Genomic DNA, 22,049 nt, shown 5'->3' on the forward strand with positions numbered 1-22,049 from the left:
GGAGCCATGGAAGGAGAAACACCTCCTTGAGTCTCTTTTCTTATTCTGTTTGAAGGGTGGTGTACCTGCTTCAGCCAGAGAGAATCATTCCCTGTGGAGCAGCTGCTTGTCTTCCTGCCCACTTTTCTCCCTCACTAGGGTGGTTCAACCATATTGATGGGTGGCACGATAGAGGAAAGCATTAGTCACTTCACTTTTGGCAGAATCACTGGTGGTGCTTGTGTACCATCCCACCCTTGCCTAATCACTGGTGGTGCTTGTGTACCATCCCACCCTTGCCTGTCACCCATGGCCCAGCCCTTGGTTTCTTTAGACTGTGCTCTGTGTCATGTGCTTATGATGTGTCCAGGGGCACTTAGGTTCTCTCCCTTCCCCTGTTCCACACATCACCCATGCTTAAATATATGTAGTCTGGACATCCTCCCTGACACAGCAGGGCAGACTTGGGCCTGATGGTAGTTGGCAAAATAGAAAGTGATGTGTATTGCTTTGTGTTTCTAGAGCTCTATGGCTTTGACGTCCTCATCGATGCGACTCTGAAACCTTGGTTGCTGGAGGTAAATCTGTCTCCTTCGTTGGCCTGGTAAGTGAATTTCGTCTCCGAACCAGGGATTGCCAAAAACCTATCTATCCTCTCACTTGATCCAAGAAAGATGAGCCTCAGTTTTTCTGTTGGTTGTTACTCTGGCAGATTTCCTGATGGGTGGAACTTGCACGCATGGGAGAGTGTGGAATTGGGAATATATCATCACCAGTGGTGTTTATTAAGCACTTACTGTGTGCAGAGCACTGTACCAACTGTGTGGGAGAGTATAACTGAGTAGAAACCTCAAAGTGCTATTTCCTTTGTTTTCCAGATGTTTAGAAAGAGCTGGGTTTTTTTCTTCTTTGAGGTGCTCCCAATTGTGTAGTTCTGAAGGCTCAGCTGAGGTTAAAAGGCAGGCGTGTGGTGGTTCTTTCTGATCATTTGCCAGGGCCAGTATTCTGATTATATTATTTCCTCAGACCATCCGAAGGCTATAGAGCTACTGGATTGCAGTCCCTATGGTGCCAGTTCGGAAGACGGCCCCCTCATTTCAAGCAGCTTCAGTTCATTTGGAAAGTACTTCATTGCTTTCCTCTTAATGCATTTTATAGACAAAAACCAGAAACGTAAATTTCTGCTCAGAGCTCCAGCTGGAACCAGAGCTTCCTTAGTTGGGAGATTTCTTGAATGACTGAAGGGAAGTTGGGATCATTTTCCTGAAGACCACCCAGGGTTTGATGCTTTCTTATGGGAAGAAGTGTTTAGGGCATGGAAATCTCAAAGCCTAAGCTCTCTTTTAGAGAAGTCTCTTGATTCTGAATCCTTTTCTTTAGTATATTTGCCGTGACTTCTTTTTTCATACCCCCTACACTAACCCTTCATTTTCCAGGCATTATGCTGCATTTTGTATGCCACTCTTCATTAATCTTTATTTTCCTGATAACACTAAATTTCGGGGGAACCTGCTGAGAATATCTATGATCTCATCTTTTTTCGTCACCGAACCCCATAAGGCCCTTCTCCTGCAACTCCCTGGAACTCCCTCCCTCTTCATGTCCAACAGTCCATCACTCTCCCCACCTTCAAATCTTTCCTAAAGTCCTATCTCCTCCTAGAGACTTTCCCAGAGTCAGCCCTCATTTCCCCCATTCCTCCTCCCCATTTTGTCGAGGATGAATTTGGCTCTGTACCCCTTAGGTACTGTGAGAGTCCCCCAATCAGTCATATTTATTGAGCACTTAATCTGTGCAGAGCACTATGGTAAGCGCTTGGGAGAATACAGTATTACCGAGTTAGGGGACACATTCGCTGCCCACACGAGCTCACGCTCCCACGATGCATTTGTGAGTGTTCTTGTGCTCTACTATTTCTCCTATCCTTAATCTACTTTCTTGTCTGTATCCCCCTTAGACTGTAAGCTTCTTGTGGGCGGGGATTGGATTGTCCTTTTCCAAACACTGCAGTCCTCAGCGCACATTAACCACTCAATAAATACCATTGATTCATTATGGAAGCAGTTGGTCCTTTTAAGCGTAAATCAGTTAGTCATATACACTGTAATAAGCGCTTGGGAGAATACACTATAACAGATGTATTTCCCACCCACAACGAGCTGTAAAATCATGACTATCTCCCTCTCTTTTCTTTTTTTTTTTCCCTCCCCTTGTTCCTCTCCCCTAGTGATTCACCTCTGGACCTAAAGGTTAAAGCCAGTATGATTTCAGATATGTTCACTGTTGTAGGTGAGTAATTTCCTCTGAATTGAAGTTAACGTTAGCCACAAAATCTCCATATTCTCAAGTCATTGACTACTTCCACGAATCTATCTAGTCTACATTGCCTGTTTCATTTAGGTTATTGCCATCTTTTATGGAAATAATCTGGCGAAGTGGACAAAGCACGGGCCTGGGATTCAGAAGGACCTGAGTTCAAATCCCAGCTTCGCCATCTGTCTCTTGTGTGACCTTGGGCCAGACTTTTAACTTTTGTGTCCAACTTGATTAGCTTGTACCTACCCCATCATTTAGCACGGTGCCTGGGACATAGTAAATGTTTAGCAAAGAGCATTAAAAAAAGGTAGTTGAAGGATTCTGAGCTATGTTGGAAGCATGAAACCTAGGGAGTATTTTGGCAGAGATGTGGGAGTTCTATAATTGTGTCTTCCCTTTTCTAGCCTCACCTGAAATTAAAATTAAAACTACGATTCAGTCAGTCGTATTTATTGAGCGCTTACTGTGTGCAGAGCACTGGATTAAGCGCCTGGGAGAGTACAATATAGCAATAAACAGATACATTAACTGCCCACCTACACCATGTTCAAACTCATGATAAGTAAAGGTAGTCAACAGCTAGAAAAGGTAGTTAGCCTCCATGCTGAGAGGAACAGGCATAATGGAGAAATCTTGTCATGAGGAAGAGAGAGCCTATATTGTTATTCCAACAGACCTTTCATTCATTCACTCATTGTCAGTCATTCAATTGTATTTATTGAGTGCTTACTGTGTGCACTTTGGAGAGTACACTATGACAATAAGCCAACACACACCCCTCACCCACAATGAATTACAGTCTAGAGAGGGAGACAGACATTAATATAAATAAATAAATAAATTACAGATATGTTCATAAATGCTGTGAGGCTGGGAGAAGGGATGAATAAAGGGAGCAAGTCAGGGTGACGCAGAAGGGAGTGAGAGGAAAGGAAAGGAGGGCTTTGTCAGGGAAGCCCTCTTGGAGATGTGCCTTCAATAAGATTTTGAAGGAGGGAATAGTCATTGTCAGATTTATGGAGGGAGACCGTTCCAGGCCAGAGGCTGGACATGGATGAGGGGTCGGAGGCGGAGTGAGAAGGTTGGCATTGGAGGAGCAAAGTGGGCTGGGTTGTGGTAGGAGAGTAGTGAAGTGAGGCAGGAGGGGGCTAGATGATTGAGTGAGCTATATGGTCTTAATAGCCATCCTTCTTCATTAAATAAATTCAGTTAAAGAAGCCCTAACTGTGGCTCTTGAAGAAATCCCTATTTACAAAGGGAATCCATCAGTCAATCAATGGTCATTTATGGAGCTCCTAGGCAAAATAATACCAGTTATGAATGAAAGGAAAAGGGGAATAGAGTGGACAAACTGTAGAGTGAACTCATCTTTATTTAAGGAGGTTCAAATAACATTAGTTCAAGAGTGCGTGCTTTAAACTCTAGTTAACCCATTTTGGTTGGGTGAGAGACTCTATGGGTAGATACCTAGACACCAACTAAAACCCAGTTTCTAGAAGCACAAAGCCAATTTTGGAAACTTCCAGTAAGTTATGTCCTCAGGCATCGGAAACTGGATTATGTAACACTGAGAAGGCCCTCCTGTGGATTTCGTTCAAATTTCCCCAGTGAAAGATACACTATTCTTCAGTCATCCAGGAAGCCACTGAAAAGAGCATTTATTTCTCCGGTGTGAGTGGGCAAGAGCAAATATATACTCAGAGATTTGTGTCTTTATTTTGAAGTTCACTGACTATTGAAATCCTCATTCCCAATCAGAGTAACTCTGGGAACCAGTTAACCAATAACACTGAGAAAGCTAGAACAGAATCCTGTTGGGTCTTCCTCCTCAGCTGCGTTACTGGCATTTGAGACCTGTGTAGCCCAAGCAGGTTGATGCTGCGGGTTGGGGAGAGAAATAATTGTACTGGCAGGGATTTTGAGTTTGAAGTTCAGAAGGGAGTGTGCAGTGAGGCTTGCAGATTTCCCAGAAAATCGAAGGTGCTAATGCTGCCCTGTTTCCTCACTAAGGATTTGTGTGCCAAGATCCTGTCCAGCGTTCAAGCCGGCCAGCTTATCCCACCTATGAGGCTTCCAAGCGCAATCCCTTCCAGAAACCTCAGGTAAGTAAATTAAGCAGTTGGGAACCCACTGGAGGCTCTCAAACGAAGAAGCCAGTTCAAACTGGAATACAACCAAATGAGTGCTCAAGCGAGGTGCAGAAATCAATCAACCATTGGTATTTGTTGAGTACATATGGTGTGCCGATCCCTGTACTAAGACTAGCCTGGAGGGCCACCTGAAGAAGAAGGTTCTTGTGAGGGCCTCTTGGGATGCAGGCAAAGCTTTTGGCAGCCAGTTATCTTCAGCCTTGGCCTTTAGTTGGAAAGTTCTCTTGTTGATTCGAGAGTTTGGATCCCCTCTACTGTTTCTGTCCTTTGATTTGTAATGAATGCCTCCCCTCTTCTCCCTTCTTGGATTTCTCCCCTCTCCTGGTCTTGAAGTGTGTACCGTGATGCCTTTATTTGGCATCTGCTACCTAGAGTTTATCTTGAAAGTAGTAGCTCATACCAAGCCAGTACAAAAACCTGTAATCTACTCCCACCGTCTCTTGGTTGTGCCGTTTCCCACCAAGTATTTGCGTCGTGGAGATGGGGTGAATTTAAGTGTGACCACTTGAAGAGTTGTTGAAGTTTTGAAGGAAGAGACATTATGTAAACTCAAATTCCTACAGCTCTTTTGTTTCTTTTCTATTTAGGGCCTCAAGTTTAAAGATTCATTGAAATTATTCTTCGCTCCTTATTTAAATTTGGGAGTTGTGGATTTGAGCTGGTGTTTCCTAGATCCTGGAAGGTGACACCCTTCCCTTTGACAAACTTCTTGATTTCTTTCCCCTGTACACCAAGCTTCTCTGTAAAATATGGACAACATTTTCTTCCTTTTCATATAAGGGTCAGCCTGGGCAGAATAAGCAGGGAAGCTTGATTTTCTCTGAATATCCATCTCACTGTTTCTGGCCTAAAAATCATTAGGAAAAGTCAAATTTAGGACCCTCATGGATGTACTCTGTTTTATCTGAGTTTCTCTAGGATCAAGAGGAAATGACTTTTTCAGGATAGATATTTCTCTATCTCTCTGTGTCTAACTCTGATCTTGGTCTGTCACTGTACATCTCTGTGGGAATGCCTCTCCGTGTGTGTTTGTGTGCTTCTTTTGACTTTCCTGCCTTTATTTCTTTATGTGTTTCCTTTGTTTTCCCCTTGCTTTTTTAGCCAGGTTTATTGAATGTGTTCAGGGTCCATAGCACTGTAGCAGCCCACAGTCTGTTTCCCTGCATCCCACTCTGTGTAGCTCTCTATTATTTTTTTCTTTTTTACCAGAGTGATAACAGGGCATAAAGGGGAGGATAAGTGATGCCCAATGATTGCTTTGCTCGATTCATTTAAAAAAAAATTTTGTTGCTAAGCAAATGCATCTGGTGCAAAATCTGTCTTTTCAACAAGTCCCCCCCCAAACCTGAGAAATTCTTGTAGGTTGGCATAAAGCCTGAGGATTGAAGTATCTTGAATCTTTCAGAGACTTAATATGGCTGATTACTCTGTAGGGTGTTCTTTCCCAAGGATCGTAGTTAAACCAGTTTTCTACTGTGACTCAGAGGCATCATAATAGATGAAAAATTAAACCAAGAAATAGGGAGTTTGATAGAGGCGTTACTTTATAAGGTGTGAAGCACCTGCGTTGGTTATTTTTGCTTCCTCTCCTTCCTGCAGTGTCAGTTCAACACCAGGGTCATCTAAATTTTTTGTCTTATCACAGAGAGTTATACTTCTTTAAAGCAATTGATACTAAGCTTCATCTGAGAATATGATTCCTCTAATTAGACAGTTTGTCTTAGCTGAACTCTGAGCATCCTAGAATAGCATCCTAGAGTATCTGCTCTCTATTTTGCTGACCAGTAGGTGATGGTTCGTCTCTTCCACATTCAGCTTACAAGGCACATGTGTGACTAAAGAATTGAGTTTTGAATATGACCAAGTTAGATATACCATTAGCCCAGTGGTCATATCGCATTTCAGTATGTTAGGAGAATGATCAATGTGACATGATTTCTTGGGTTTATCTGAGTATCAAACAGCCTGAAGAATGTTTTCAGTATCCCGAAGTGGGTGGTGGGCAAGACGGAAGACCATATGCAATGAAGAATTCAGAACTCTACCATCAGCTCGTCTTATGCATGCTCTAAATCTCACTTTTTGATGATAGGTCATTTTCAAGATTCTAGAAGTTTGAGAACCGGAATATGGGGGATGGATAAAGTTAGGGTTTTCAGGAGAGCATAAGGTTTTATTTCATTTGTCTGTCTGTTGTAGCGTCCAGTAACTGCACAGTGTCGACCAACACACAGCAGACTGGTAAGTATTGGCCTTTTGGGGGCTTCTTTGTGCCTTCATGGCCATTTCAAAATTGGAAAGCCATTCAGCTTTCTTCTGTTGTAGATAATTTGTGCCAACACTTCATCCTTAATGTGCCTTTAAAGTTAATAGCAAACTCACCTTAGAGGAGATAAACAACAGAAGTTAGAAGGACATAAGAAACAGGACTAAAGCTTTTAGGAAAGATAACAAATGCACTTTTCCTTTCATTGGCTAAATTGATCTTTTACTTTCAAAGGCCAGGGTGAGCGAGGACCTAGAGGCAACCAATATGGGATAAATATGGAATGAAGAGCACAGCAGAGAGAAGACTAGGTCTATAGATTTTGTGTTCCCTTAATGAAAAAGAAGATTACTATCTTTGATTCCTTTTTTGGCCAAATTCCCCATTTCCTCAGTCATAGACCTGTCATTAAGGGATCAGTCTCATAATAAATATTAATCCGTTTTTGTTTCCTAATACACAGACAAGATTGGACAACATAAACATGATGTTTTGCGGTTTAATCCATCTCAAAAATTGGTCTAATCAATCGACCAGTGGTAGTAATAATGATAGAGTGCTTACTGTAGCACCTGGGAAAGTACAACAGAATTGTAAGATGCTATCTCTGCCCACCAGGAGTTTAGAGCCTACAGGAGGAGATAGATATTAAAGCAGATTAAGGATGGGTATGCGGGGGACTGTAAATTGTTAGCCTAATAATGATAAATGGTTTGAGCTTTGAGATATCTGGGGAGATTGTGTAAAAAAAACTTCTTGAGTGAAATTCTTTTAAATATTTTGTTGATAATCCCACAAAAATAACCTGGTGACCATCTGGGCATGTCACTCCCCTTCTTAAACACCTCCAGTGGTTGCCTATCAACCTCCGCTCCAAACAAAAACTCCTCACTCTAGGCTTCAAGGCTCTGCGTCACCTTGCCCCTTCCTACCTCTCCTCCCTTCTCTCTTTCTACCGCCCACCCCGCACGCTCCGCTCCTCTGCCGCCCACCTCCTCACCGTCCCTCGGTCTCGCCTATCCCGCTGTCGACCCCTGGGCCACGTCCTCCCGCGGTCCTGGAACGCCCTCCCTCCTCACCTCCGCCAAACTGATTCTCTTCCCCTCTTCAAAACCCTACTTAAAACTCACCTCCTCCAAGAGGCCTTCCCAGACTGAGCTCCCCTTCTCCCTCTACTCCCTCTACCACCCCCTCCTTCACCTCTCCGCAGCTTAACCCTCTTTTCCCCCCATTTCCCTCTGCTCCTCCCCCTCTCTCTTCCCACCCCCTCAGCACTGTACTCGTCCGCTCAACTGTATATATTTTCATTACCCTATTTATTTTGTTAATGAAATGTACATCGCCTCGATTCTATTTAGTTGCCATTGTTTTTACGAGATGTTCTTCCCCTCGACTCTGTTTATTGCCATTGTTCTCGTCTGTCCGTCTCCCCCGATTAGACCGTAAGCCCGCCAAACGGCAGGGACTGTCTCTATCTGTTGCCGACTTGTTCATTCCAAGCGCTTAGTACAGTGCTCTGCACGTAGTAAGCGCTCAATAAATACTATTGAATGAATGAATTTGAGGGCCACTGGTTCCTGCACTTATACTGCCTAATTCCCACCTTTGTATTCTTTCCCAGTGCTTAGTGTAGTGCTGTGTACACAATAAGCCCTGAAATACTGTTACTGCTACCACTGTCTCCCATATCTTGTACACCCTGTCCATACACAATGGGCAATTCTAAACTAGTCCCTGGGTGTCGTACCTGATTCTCCTGTATTGTGGGGGCTCGTGTTCTTCCAGAACTCAGAGTTAAGGAAAACACACCCCATCGCCAACACCCCATACCAGTGTGTAATCATTTCTTGTGACTCCTTGTTGCGTTGTATTCAGGCAGATGAGCTTGTTTGGAAAAATGTTCTCTCATTCTGTTGGCGTGTTCTATCCAGAATGTGTAGTGTGAACCTGTGTTCACGCACAGTTGTGCGTATTCTGTGGCCAAAAATGTACTCATCTCTGTTCTTATATAATAACAGCTGGGGCTTCTCACTCCAGTTCAAACTTCACTCTGCTGCCTGGGTCATTTTTCTTTAAAAATTCAAAATTCTCCCTCCCCTCCTCAAGAATCTCCAGTGGTCACTCAGCCACCTCTGCATCAAACAGAAACTCCTTACCACTGGCTTTAAAGTACTCAGTTGGTTTGCCCCGCTCCTACCTTACCTCGCGGATTTCCTATTACCACCCAGTCGACTCACTTCATGCCTCTTACACCAACTTACTCACTGTACTTTGATCTCTTCTGTCTTGCTGCTAATTCTTTAACCTCCTATCTGGAACTTCTACCCCCTCCATTTATGAAAGACCATCACTCTACTCACCTTCGAAGCCATACTAAAATCAGTTCTCTTCCAAGAGCCCTCTATTCCCCGACTCTGCCTCCTGTGTCGCTTATGCACTCGAATCTTTACCCTTTAAATATTTGATATTCTCCTCAAGCTCAGCCCTACTGCACTTATGTGCATATCCACAATTTCTTTATATTTATGCCTATCTCTCTCTCTAAACTGTAAGCTCTTTGTGGGCAGGGAATGTATTTACCAACTCAGTTGTATTGCGATCTCCCAAGCATTTAATACAGTTCTCTCAACACAGTAAGTGCTCAATAAATACCATTGATTGACTCTGAAATTCTCTTTTCATAAATCTTTGGTTTGGGGAACAAAGCGTATTAATTCTGATTGTGGTGGTCCGTTGGTATCAGCAGATTCTGATGCACTCAGCTTCTGTGAGAATAACTCCTACTGTTCAATGTCTTTAGGCTGAGAGTAATAATAATAATGTTGGTATTTGTTAAGCGCTTACTATGTGCCAAGCACTGTTCTAAGCGCTGGGGTAGACACGGGGGAATCAGGTTGTCCCATGTGGGGCTCACAGTCTTAATCCCCATTTTACAGATGAGGGAACTGAGGCACAGAGAAGTTAAGTGACTTGCCCAGAGTCACACAGCCGACAAGTGGCAGAGCTGGGATTCGAACTCATGAGCCCTGACTCCAAAGTGTGAAGTAATCGATATCTTCCAGTACATAGCCTGGAGAGACTGGAGGCTGGAGTTGTAAACCCTAGAACTAACGTTCCTCATTTGTATGTCCATCTTAACTCAACAGTTACCATGAGCCCTAGACATGAAAATGACTTGTTAGGTTGTATTTCCCATAACCTGGGAACCAGTCCAACTTGGTTTCTGGAGTTTGTTTTTCAGTGGTTGGTTTATAGAGTTTTAAATGGCTTTTAATACAAAATGTAAATTTATTAAGTGTTGACAGGATGTTCAGAAAATAATTCTTTTCCTAAAAAACTTACCTTCTAAATGTTTCATAAGGTAATGATTAGATTTTCACAGCCTTCCATGTGTCTTACTTAAAAGATGTTTTCTTGGTGTTCAGCTTTAACTTTTCTGTCTTTGTTTTCATCCCATTGATCGTAGTTGTATTCCTTGGAGCATTCCCCTGCCTTCCTGGTGTTGGAGCCCCATGGTATTTGACACCCATCGCCCCTTCCCCCCCCACCCATGACAGTCTGCCATCTTATTTCATCCTTCTTTTACCCATTTGATTCTGTGAATCTTCCTATATCAGGATTCTTTTTCACTTGTATTGCTTTCCTCTCAACTTCTCTAGTCTGTCAGCATTTACTGGATAATGAAATGTCCAAGTATCTAGAGTCAGATAGGGAAGAACTTTACCTTTTAGCTCTGTCAAATAATGCCTCTGGGATTCATGGCTTTTTGTTTTGTTACTGCTCTACCACACCGTACTACCCATCTTCTCTCTGGAGCCTTTATATCTTTCCAGATTTTTCCCATTATTTCTCCACAGTTGTGATGGTTTGCATTTTTAAAATTGTGTTAATTTGATTTCCTCTATCATCCTTCTTCACCGTGGTGATGAGATGGTGGTATTTCTGAAACCTCCCATTATGAGTTATAGTTCTCAGTTTTGCTATCAAGTGCGGACTGTGCCGACTTGATTTACTACTTCTTCCAGCCATCAGTGAAGATGCGAATAATCCTGTGTCTTTACTTGTCCCTGAAGTAGCCTACAACACGACTGAATAGTGTTTATCATTCCCTTTTGGTTATGATCCCCTATCTGGTTTCCATTTGTGTCACAGTCACATAACCTAGTTGGGAATAGAGTAATGGGAAATTCAAATTTGTGAGGCTATCGAATGCTTTGTGGAGTCCAGATTTGTCACATCTGCTCTGTTCCCTTTCTCCATGGATTTTATCATTTTCTGCAAAATTATCTACCATCCATTAACAAAAGAATCCCTTTAGTTACATATTCTTCACGAACTCACTAGCCTCTAGGTCTTTGCAGATTTTATTCCTTTAATATATGTTCCATTATTTTACTAGGATTTCAAGTTAGACTTACCAGGCGATAATCTCCAGGAGCATTCTGCTTATCATTTTGAAGACCGGTACCACAATTGCTCTTTACCAATCCTTTGGTACCTCCCCAGTTCCTCATGATTTTTCAAACTTAATTGTAAGTGGTTTGGTAAGTTTTGTGTTTTTTTTTAAAACCAATTCCCGTAGCACACAACATGAATGTCTTTCAGACCTGCTGATGTATGTTCCAAATTTAGAGACAGTACCTTATCTCTTTTTTAATGGTAGATGGACTTCTTTATTATTTAAATGTCCAAACCTCCCTTAGTTGATTTTTCTAGCTTCAAGAGTGCAGTTCAGTTTTTCATTAATCCCAAACCCTCATCATTTCTTAAACTGATTTGTAGTTCATTTTTTGCCCCGATATAGCTTTCTTTCTTTTTCTTTCTGTATCCTTTTGGGAGCATCGATTCATTCTGCTTTTTTCCTGTCCATACTTCTTCTTTGCTCCTTCAAGAGATGCATCCTATTTGGGTAGATTTTCCTCTGTTTCTATTGCAAATTATTTTACACAGTTAGGTCTTTGGCCAGAAAATTTGTGAATTTCCACTGCTCTCTGCATGTTTTGTCACTTGAAGCTCGTTATTTTCACACCTTAATTATGCTGTCTTATAGAATATTCTAGCGTCTTCTAAATTGATGAAATTTGCATTATTTTTATTGTCCTCTTCTCAACAGATTTCTCTATTATTTTTAAGCACTACCTGGGATTTAAAAGTGTGCTTTACTGTGTTGTATATAGGTAGTTTTTAAATTCCTTTTTTTCACTAAGTATTCCCCATCAGTTTTTCCTAATCAATAGTCATTTGCCTTTTATTGCTTCTTCTCTGTGTAGATTTCTGAATCATAAATTGGTTCGCATGGCTTTGTGATCTTCTGAATGCATATGTGGTTGCTACTTAGTGACTGACTCGTAATGGGGTAGTTTAAATTTTCGTGAACTTGGAGAGGCTTAGCTCCTGTTTTCACTATGTTAAAAACCTTCCTTCAATTCCAAATGTTGAATTTTCTTGATTCCTGTAATCAGTAGCACTCTTTGTTCACCCCAGTTCCAATTAGGTCTTGACAGATTTGCTCAAATTCAACAGTTGACTATGGGAATTATTGTTCTTCCTTGCTCTCTAACCTTGCTCTCTAGCCTTTCCAGAAAGCTAATTTAGTTTTTTCTTTCCTTTTCTTTTCTTGAATCCTAATCTAGTGTTTCACCAAGAGCCTTACTTTCCAAGTACCTGTCATTGTCATTACTTGCATCACCTTTCTGTTTCTTGTTCTTCTGTACTTATATATGATGACATGCCTCCTCTCTGGATGGATGACCTTTCTGAGTTTCACTTATTCCAATGGATAATTCCTTTAAATACTTTTGTATTCTTCCTAATTACCAGATTCATCTTTGGGGGCATACATTGTGACTATTAATACTCATTTTTATCCCCTTATTTTGCAGATAACTCCATTCAAACAATCTTGTTTAGTACATTTCAACTGCATTTTTTCATTGCTCTGGTTATGAAAATACTCCTTTCCCCCTTTTCCTGAATAATTTTTTAACTACTTAAAAAGGGTAAATAGGTCAGTCTTTAGGGCATTCAGGCAGCCTTTAGGGAGGCTGTCAGGATTTTAAGTAGTCACTTCTATTAAAGAGTATTCCTTAATGAATACCATGGATACTGTTGTTAATGCAAGCCCTCTGGTTTTCACAATGCCTACATTCATTGGTTAGAATTACCAGTAGCAGCCTTTACTTTGCATTTATACTTGAAATCAAAATTATTTGTAAAGATCATCTGTGTTCATCCAACCCTAAAACTCTCCTCCCCAAGCCCTAATGTTGTCCTTTGGTTATTAGGGTATCTTTCCATAAAAACTGGCTTGTCAGGAATTTACAAGCTTCCTTCAAGGTACTCTCCATTCTTCCCTTCCTCCAAGATATCAGAAAATAATTTTCTCTTTGAACACTCCATAGACCTTGCTGCTGATGTTGTTTCTGAGCCATTGGCCTTTTTTTATTGGCAAAAATTTGGTAAAAATTTCCCTTTGTGGGAATCTAATAAGAAATATTTTACTCACATATCCATGTGCTCATCTTTGTCTTAGTTCCCAGGATTTTTTTTTTCTGTCTTACTGCCAAGTTCTTAATCTAGTCCAATGCTCTAAGCTATCTAGGGGTTCCATCAGGCTCTAATGTGTGATTTGACTTCCCTGGTTACCTTTGTCTCCAGTGTTGAGCATTTCCAAATGCTCTAGCAAAGGAAATTAGCTTAAGTTTTAAACCACCTGCAGCCTCTGTGAATTTCTGTGAAAAACAGAAATATCCCTTATCATCTTTGTTGGCCTGCCTTGCATTTTGCTGTGTCCACTCATGAAATTCATCTGACTTTTAGGGCTTCTCTTTTCCTGATGGAGTCTCCTATCACTGTGAAGGTCTTAGCTCTGTGCCTCTTGATATGTTGTTGTTCTCTTTAAACGTTTCTTTGGCACTTGCCATTTTTGCCTCACCTCTGCATCTTGGTCAGTAATGGCTTTAGAAATCCCCGGCTTTTCCTGACCTTCCAAACCAACAGGCACCCCTGAGATGAGAGTATTTTCTTTTGGGTAATTCATCTATCCACAAACAATATCTGTATTTCTTCCTTCCATTTTCTTTCTTCTGACTGCCATCTGGACACCAGGGCATTTGAGTTATATAGGGCCCGTTGCTACCAGGAAGCTGAGAATTTGTACTTTTAGAAACAAGACTGATGTGAAAAAGTCGTAGGACGAATATATGAGAATAGTGGAATAAAGGGAAAATGAAAATTGTTATTTCAGAGATCCCGACCCTCCTCTGCTAGCGATGTCGAATTGAAAAACCTGATGGTTTCAGGCAGTGAGAAGATTCCAGGGAAGTTAAGTGGCTCTGTGCTGGGACTGTCCATGGAAGAGGTAAGATGCTTCTGGCTTTCTTGTAACTGTTAATGGGAGAGATGGGAATGAATGATTAGAAATTCCTTAAAAATTGTGCTGCCTGGGGCAAGCACAAGATGCACATTTATTTCCCTGAAAGTGGTTGGGAGAGAAGATAATTGAAACTTCATTCATCAGCTCTGTTCTAGTTGCTTGGAAGAGTTCACAAAAAGTTGAGAGACGGTGTCTGTCCTTTGCGGGTGACCTGTCAGTCCAAAACCATGCACATTGTAGAGTGAAAGAAAAATTGTGATTACCGATCACAACAAAAGTATGGAAAAAATGAATGAATAGTTAAATTGAGTATTTAAATGGATACTTAAAGACTGAGGGTGGTTTGAGGGTGGCATGTCCACCCGTATCCATGGTCTCAGTCCTTTCCTCAATTCCACTGGCTTCTGGATTCTTATTTCAGTATTAACATTGGTTTTAGAATCAGTCAGTCAACCATTGGCATTTATTGAGTTCCTCCTTGGTTTGCAGCACTAAAGTAAGCATTTGGGAGAATTCATCAGAAGCAAGATGCACCTTCCCTGCCCTCAAACTCACAGTCTTTCCAGATTGTATTTTCTTTCTCTCATCCTAGATCAAAGTTTTGCGGCGAGTGAAGGAGGAGAATGAGAGGAGAGGAGGTTTTATTCGTATCTTTCCTACATCAGAAACATGGGGTGTTTATGGGTGAGGTCAATTCTTATTGCTTAGGGTTTAAGGAAATGGGGGTCATGGGTACTCATGAATCCCTATTTATTTATTGGGGAAATAAGATAAAAATATTTCCAGAGAAGGATGCTAATTTCCCTGAACCTGGGAAACTCACTTTCCTGATCCAAAGAAGTTTTTCTTCCCTCTTGCAAATGGACTCATTGGCTTACCTATCCCTGAAAGCAGTTAAAAATGTGGAGAAAAAGGCCCTGTTTGATATTTCCTCAGAGCCTGTACACATGACCCATACTGTGGATTCTTCAGTAATTGTTTCTGTTTTATATATGTGGCCTTAGGTGCCCATATTTCCTTTCCTAATTTTCATGCTTTTCCAAGTTACCCTAAATGATTATCCTTCACCCTGTTCATCCCCACTTTTCCAAGTTCCATTCATGTCCTTCCCCAAAAAATCAGTCCTTGGAGAATTTTAATCAACATTCTCTGAACTCACTCCAAATTTGCAATTTTTTTTACTCTGTAGATCTCAACTTCAGCTCAGCATTCCAAGTGCCACTTTACCAGAGATGTAAAGAGAGGGATTATGTTCTCTGTGTTGTAATTTCCTTGGCCTCTGAGTGGCTTCCCCTAAACTGTAGTCATCACAATTGTGTCTTTTTAAAAATTTCTATATATGGCACCTGGGTTAGAGTAGCTTCAATTCCCAGATATCCAAACCTAGATGATGTCCATCACAAAATATTCATATCGGGGTGAAATGCTTATTGTAGATCTCATCTCTGAGAATCTCAAGGTGAAGCTGAGTTAAAAATTTTAAATGAGGAGCACAGTGACCAAGATCATTCTTGTTTGTGGATGTAATTGCCAGCTTTTTTTTCCATTTTGAAAGTGTTTTGCTTTTTTTCTTTCCCTCCCTAGTTGTCTCTTCTGAATCTTCAAGTTTTTCCACTTCCACTTCCCACCTTCACTGGTACCGTTTTAGTTTGCAGCCATTATGAGCCACCTCTGTTCTGGTTCTCCTTCCCCGCCCACCTAGGATGAACAGGGATGATAATGCTAGGACCTGTTATCTCTGAGCCTGATTTATGATTTTCATAACTAAGGTGAGGATTTAATATGCTTCTTTATTTGCTTTTTTCAGGTCCTTTCTAGAATACAAGACCTCAATGAACTATATGCTGGCCACTCGCCTCTTTCAGGACAGGTAGAGGGTCCTTTTTAATCATAGGGGCAAAAATTGCAGGAACAGCTCACTTGGTGACTCACACTGGGTAAATAGTATTATCATTGTTATCATTTTGGTATTTAAATGCTTACTATGTGACAAACACTATTGAGGGAAATCTCTCTTGAGGGAAATCTCCCACATCCATTCTGGAAGAACCCTCTGATTTAAACCGATGGAAATTCAGTTTTAATTCCATGTTGGAGAAGGATACCATGTTCAGAAAGGTGAGAGGGAGGAATTTAAGAAGGCAATATCAAGTCTGAGGGTGTAGCATTTTCTTTTGCAGAAGGTCTAAGAATTTAAACACCTGAAAAGAGAGGCAACACAGCCAAATTCACCATAGCCCCTAAACTTCTCAGATTGGAAGAGAAGGAAATTTTTTCTGTTTATCCTTATTTTGAGACTTTTAAGAAGTGGAGGTCAGTCCCTTTCCAGTATCCACTAAATGCCATATGCCCTTTCCTTTTTCTCTTACTTTTTGAATGTACTCAGAGTTTTCATCTCAGCTTCCTTGTGCTATTACTGGGACCTTCTCCACAGTTCACCTGTCCCTCCAGAGGAACTTTCTTCTGTCCTTTCATCTTGAGCCCTAGAGAAAACACTGTGGCCTAGTGGGAAGAGCATGGAAATGAGAACCGGAAACTTGGATTCTGATCCTGGCTCTACCACTTGCCTGCTGTGTGACCCTGGACAAGTCACTTTTCTGTGCCTCACTGTCCTCATGTGTAAAAGGGGGAGTATGTAAATATCTGCATTAAGACTGGGAGCCCCATTTAGGACAGGGATTGGGTCTGATCTGATTGTATCTGATTGATTCCCAGGACATAGTGCTTAGCCTGGTGCTTGGCACGTAGAAAGAGCTTAAGAAATGCCACAGTTATCATTACTAGTAACTTTTAAAGAAAGAACTGTACTCAAAACCTTTGAAAACCTGTGTGATTATTTGTGTGTCAAGGAGCGAGAGAAGCCTAAGGGTAAGAAAGAGCCTAAGAGGGAGATAATGAAGCCCACTAACTCGTGTCTTCTCCCCTTTTGTAGAGGAGCACCACGAGGAGATCTAATGGCAGCGAGAGTTCGGTAGGTGGTTTGAAAGGACAGGAAATTTTCTGTGGGGAATTGAGTGAATGTGGAAGCCTGTCCCTCTAGCTAAACATTTGCTGGAATGGGATCGGTAGTCACTTCTTGAAAAGGTCTCTTAAGGCAGCATGGCCTAGTGGATAGAGCACAGGCCTGGGAATCAGAAAGATCTGAGTTCTAATCCTGGCTCTGCCACTTGTCTGCTTGTCTGACCTTGGGGAAGTCACGTATCTTCTCTGTGCCTCAGTTTCATCATCTGTGAAATGGGGATTAAGATTGTGAGCTCCATGTGGGACAGGGACTGTGTCTAATCTGATTATTTTGTACCTACTACCCCAGCACTTAGAGCAGTTCTTGACACATAGCGCATACCAAATGCCGTCATTATTTTAGGCAGTGGCAACAGAGCTGCAGAGATTGGGTTCCCCAGGAAGATCTATGCTTCCACATGAAAATAGCCACAGAGCTTCAATCTAAATTGTATTTGCATCAGATTAGTTTCTTCCATTTGGGATAAAGTATAAAAGAAGGGACAAGCTCAAATAGCATCAAATTCTCAATTGAAACTCGGGACATCTTTTCTCTGAAAATTAGTGTGATTGGAGGGGAGGGATATTTCTATGCTTGCAGAGAGAGAAGATGTAAATCTTTATGTGGCTGGAGTTGGGAGATGACTGTTTCTAGGGATTTCTTTTTGAAGGTCATAATAGTAATCAAGAGCAGGTTAGCTGACTCTTGGTCCAGTCCTCTGAGAAGCTCAGATTTTAAAGAACGATAAGAAATAAAGGTGCAAAGACTAATTTCTTTTCTTCAGAATGGCTGTTCATGGAGGTGCAGATGTGAGGCTGGGCTATGTGAACTCTAAGGCCAAACTGCACGCGGCCCTTTATGAGAGGAAGCTGCTGTCCCTGGAGATGCGAAAGCACAGACAAAAGCGTGGCAAGTCCAAAACCTTAAGGTCAAGGTACTCAGGTAAATACGGTTGGGTTGTAGTCAAATTAAAATAGCCAAATGTTCCGCCAGGTTGAATTGGTCAGTCCCTTAATCAGCCTTTCTGATCACAACTGCATAGTTCTTTAATGAGACAGATTGGTTCGGTTCCTAATTGTAAAGGTGACTGCAAATTTTTTGAGTTTTCCTTTCATGGTAGTTGAGTTGTGGAAGTTCTCAGACATTCAGGGTTATGCCAGTATTTTGCGCTCATGTGAGTACCTTACTCATTATAAAAAAAAAAATGCTATCGATACGTGTTACATGGGGTATTTGATGGGGCTAGTTGCTTAATCACCCATGAGAAAAATGTGCTGTGTCCTACTTTAAATTCAGTAAGAGATCTACAGCAGTAGGCTAGGATAAGAGGAAAAATAACAGTAGATATTTCCAAAAATTAAGTTGATAAATAGAAGTCTGAGTGATGCTGGTCTTGGTTCAACTAAAAGCCAATGGTTATTGGTTTTATTTCATGTCTTTGCCCAAAGAGAAATGAAAGAAATTTGCAATTCTAATCTCCTTGAGGACAGGGACTATTTCTTTTACTTCTATTTCATTCTCTTAAATACTTGGAATAGATTAATGGCTAGAATAGGTGCTTAATAAATACCCCTGACAATCATTCAAGATAAGAAAAGGTGATGAGAGATAGGAAAACGTCAAAGTGTTTTATGGGCACATTAATGATTCTTATTTCAATGATTCACTGATTAGCTGAGCTACACCTGAGATCTGAGCCAGAGAGTGAAGAGGAAGAGGAGTCGATAGACAATGAAGATCAAGAATTAAAGAGGACCCAAGATGAAGCTGCCGGGTTCCTGGTAGAAAGTCAAGTCAGCCTGAAACCATCAGTAAAAATGGTTCTGATGGGAGCTTTACCCCAACAAAATTATCTGAAGGAAAGTGAGCCTCAGGAGCCCAAAGCTAAAATAAACTTGCTGCAAGTTCTGCAAGAGAATGGAAATCTAAGGTAAATCTCTAAGGCAAATTTTTAATCCAGAGGAGTAATTAGAGGTGATTTATAACTCAGATGCACAAATTACCCAGTTCTTCATCTGCTGGGATGGATTAGCTGCTCAAGTGTCACTTTCATGAGGAGAGGTGCCCCTTCTACTAGGTGTTTTCTGTAAATTGCTGTCATTTTCATTCTCTGCATTTTCTTTTTTGTTTTACAAGTGGATAAGTAACTGATGAACCAGTCCATTAGCATTCTGTCCTCCCTCTCTCTTTGTGGAGACAAAGTCTTGGACTGGAGCTGGAGAAATGGGTTTCTTTTCATTGCATTCTTTTTCTGGGGTTGCCAAACTCTGAGCTTCTCTGGTTTCCAAGTTGGGGGAACATCTGCCAGCAGGCTTCAGAGGTTTATTACTCTGCTGTGAAACTTCCTGAGAGGCAGAAACTCAGATACCAAATTGTCTTCCTTCTCCATGGGGCAATGCCCTATGCCATTTTGGTCTTCAGTCCTATTGTGTTGTCCATTTTCCTCTGGGCAAGACCCTAACCCTGGAGATACAGGGAATAGAAAGCATCCAGTGACTACATGTGCAAGGATTGTAAACACAGTTTGTGTTGGGCCCTAATCTGCTGCTGATGTCATTTTGGCTACAGCGTTAGGAGGCCGATCAGCTGAAGTAACCAAAATCTTGTCTGAAAGAAAACAGACCTACCATAATCAGCAACTCTGCTGAGACCTGGCAAGTCCACTCTCCAGTATTCCTGTCCTGCTGGGAGTTAGCCTGATGGCTCTCCTCACTTCCTGCCCAGAAAAATGGCAGAAAAAACGCTGTGTTCTTGAGTGATCTTGCTGAGGTGTGTTGGAATCCCCATCCTTAAGGTTATTCTTCTACAGTCTAAGGATTTTAACCAAAAACCCGGCTTTAGTACATCAACCTCTTGGGTTCATCACCACTGGGCTGTGGCCATTCGCTCTGGGCTTCAGTCGTGCCCTTTGGTTCTCCGAACTTCAGCCATACCCAGCTTCACTTATCATTATTTAAAAAAGGGGTGAGCTCTTAACTTCCTCTCTAGGTAAAATAATATGATACCCACAGGATACCCCTTTCTTACGTCTGAGAACTTTCTTCAGCGGTGAGATGTTATCCTTATGGGCAGTATGTTTCTAAGGATCTCCAAGGCAGCCTTTAGAGGACTTAAAAGATTCAGAAGAACATTTTCTTACTAATTTGCTAATAGCGAGGTGAACCGCAATGCTTTTTGGTCAAAGAACTATCATGCTCCTAAGCTTAACTTACTCATCCTAAAAGAAGGAAGCCCAAAGGGATGATAAAAGGTTAGGAAAAGACACTCCTTCAGGATCCTAAGGTAAAACTGTTAGGCAGTGAAGACTGCAAAGGAGCACTATTTTGTGACACTAACCATGATCTGCTCTTGACTTCTACAGCAAAATACAGGCTCGTAAGGCCTTCTCTGTCTACCTCCAACGGGTCCAGCTGCGCTTAATGAGTGAGACCGGATTCCGGAGGTGTAGTGTCATGTGGGCTGCCAAAGAGGATGAACAAATGGTAAGGCCTTTGGGTAGGAATTTTTTCTGGTGAAGAAAGCAGGGGGACACTGGGCTGAATTTTCTAATGGTGATGCTGCTGTCTTTTTTGGGAGAAGACAACTAAAGTGTTATAGAGTTTCTAGGCTTCCAGTGATTGGGAAGAGCAATCTTTGATTTGAGGTCATGCTAATAGTACCTTTTGGAGCCTCTTTAGAAAGAAGTTGGGTTTTTTGAAAGAGGAGACTGTTTAGCTGTTTTCTCCATCCAGACGGCGGCTTCCCTCAATCTGTTCCCAGGAAGCAATGCTCACTTCCTTTTCTGCCCTATTTTTAAGTTCGTCATGAATGAATTAATTTCTTAGGCACTTGGTGTAAATGTTTATAATCAATATTTCAAGCTTTTTAATCACATACTTGGGGGGCCATTTAACTGCTATTATTTTAATGAGATGTTCATCTCCTTGATTCTATTTATTGCTATTGTTTTTGTCTGTCTCCCCCGATTAGACTGTAAGCCAGTCAAAGACTGTCTCTATCTGTTACCGATTTGTACATTCCAAGCGCTTAGTACAGTGCTCTGCACATAGTAAGCGCTCAATAAATACTATTGAATGAATGAATGTAGTTTAGGTTCTCATTTCCCATTGAGATATTCTCTTATGTGAAGGTGATAGAAGACCCAATTTCCAGATTAGGATAAAGCCTCCAGAGGAATTTATTGGCCTTCCATACATAGGAGCCACTCAGAACAGTGGACTATTTTGGTCTGAGAGACCTACACTTCCTATTCAATAGCTTCACTATCCCTTTCCCCCCGCCTTGTAGACTTTCCCCATCAAAGGCCAGGGTCCTCTGCTGGACTTTCTAAAAACCCAAGTCAGCTATCCCTGAATACAGCCTATGAATATCAAAGATCCAGAGCAACTGGGAGATAAAACCTTGTGTAATGAATAATCCCTCAGCCGTCAGTGGAAAATGTTAGCCCTGCTTTTTCCAAGTGGAAAATTGAAACTGGCTTTTCAAGAGTCAGTTTGTCTGCTCCACTGTGAAAAATAATGTTTTAAAATAACAGATCAAACCACCCTGCAGGAAAGACAGCAAGAGCAGAACTGTGAAATCCAACTCTCTGGCTGAGAGGCTGCTCCTTTATGCTGGAGTGAACTGGCACCATCAGGGCAACCAACCCAAAGTAAATCAGGAAGAAATCAAGGGTTGCACATAGCAGACTTTCTACAAGTGCTGACCTGGGATTCTCTCTCTGATGAATAGGAAGCATTTGCCAGATTGTCCAGGATCCTTTATCATCTTATAGGGGGAAAGACAGTCCTATAGATCTGTGCGGTGCATGAAATGTCTGGCAGAGGACCTCGTGCCTCTAAGATACACGTGCTTGGGATTCCTGGTAAGGCTATAGCTTGTGAAAAAGGGCATCAGTGACCAAAAGGTCTCTGGATCTCTACCATATCCGGGAATCACAGTGCAGTGTAGATTCTCTACCCA

At 41.6% G+C, this 22,049-nt stretch overlaps 1 protein-coding gene across 10 annotated transcripts in view; it reads left to right on the forward strand.

The window, feature by feature from the left end:
• TTLL5 (tubulin tyrosine ligase like 5) overlaps window positions 1-22,049 on the forward strand; it is a 234,578-nt gene that overhangs the window by 67,740 nt on the left and 144,789 nt on the right. For 9 of the 10 annotated variants that reach the window (XR_005659888.1, XR_005659889.1, XM_039911662.1 and 6 more), the window contains exons 13-23: window positions 502-583; window positions 2,207-2,268; window positions 4,306-4,397; window positions 6,645-6,686; window positions 13,958-14,071; window positions 14,679-14,770; window positions 15,894-15,956; window positions 17,019-17,057; window positions 17,872-18,029; window positions 18,762-19,017; window positions 20,449-20,569. Coding sequence is in view for 8 of the 10 variants with exons in the window: in XM_039911662.1 (XP_039767596.1) it covers window positions 502-583; window positions 2,207-2,268; window positions 4,306-4,397; window positions 6,645-6,686; window positions 13,958-14,071; window positions 14,679-14,770; window positions 15,894-15,956; window positions 17,019-17,057; window positions 17,872-18,029; window positions 18,762-19,017; window positions 20,449-20,569 (1,121 nt within the window). In the remaining 2 variants the exon portion in view is untranslated. The remainder of the gene's footprint in view (window positions 1-501; window positions 584-2,206; window positions 2,269-4,305; window positions 4,398-6,644; window positions 6,687-13,957; window positions 14,072-14,678; window positions 14,771-15,893; window positions 15,957-17,018; window positions 17,058-17,871; window positions 18,030-18,761; window positions 19,018-20,448; window positions 20,570-22,049) is intronic. The other variant, XM_039911663.1, reaches the window with a different exon arrangement.

This window comes from Ornithorhynchus anatinus, chromosome 1 (assembly GCF_004115215.2).
Source record: "Ornithorhynchus anatinus isolate Pmale09 chromosome 1, mOrnAna1.pri.v4, whole genome shotgun sequence".
NCBI classification, from domain to species: domain Eukaryota; kingdom Metazoa; phylum Chordata; class Mammalia; order Monotremata; family Ornithorhynchidae; genus Ornithorhynchus; species Ornithorhynchus anatinus.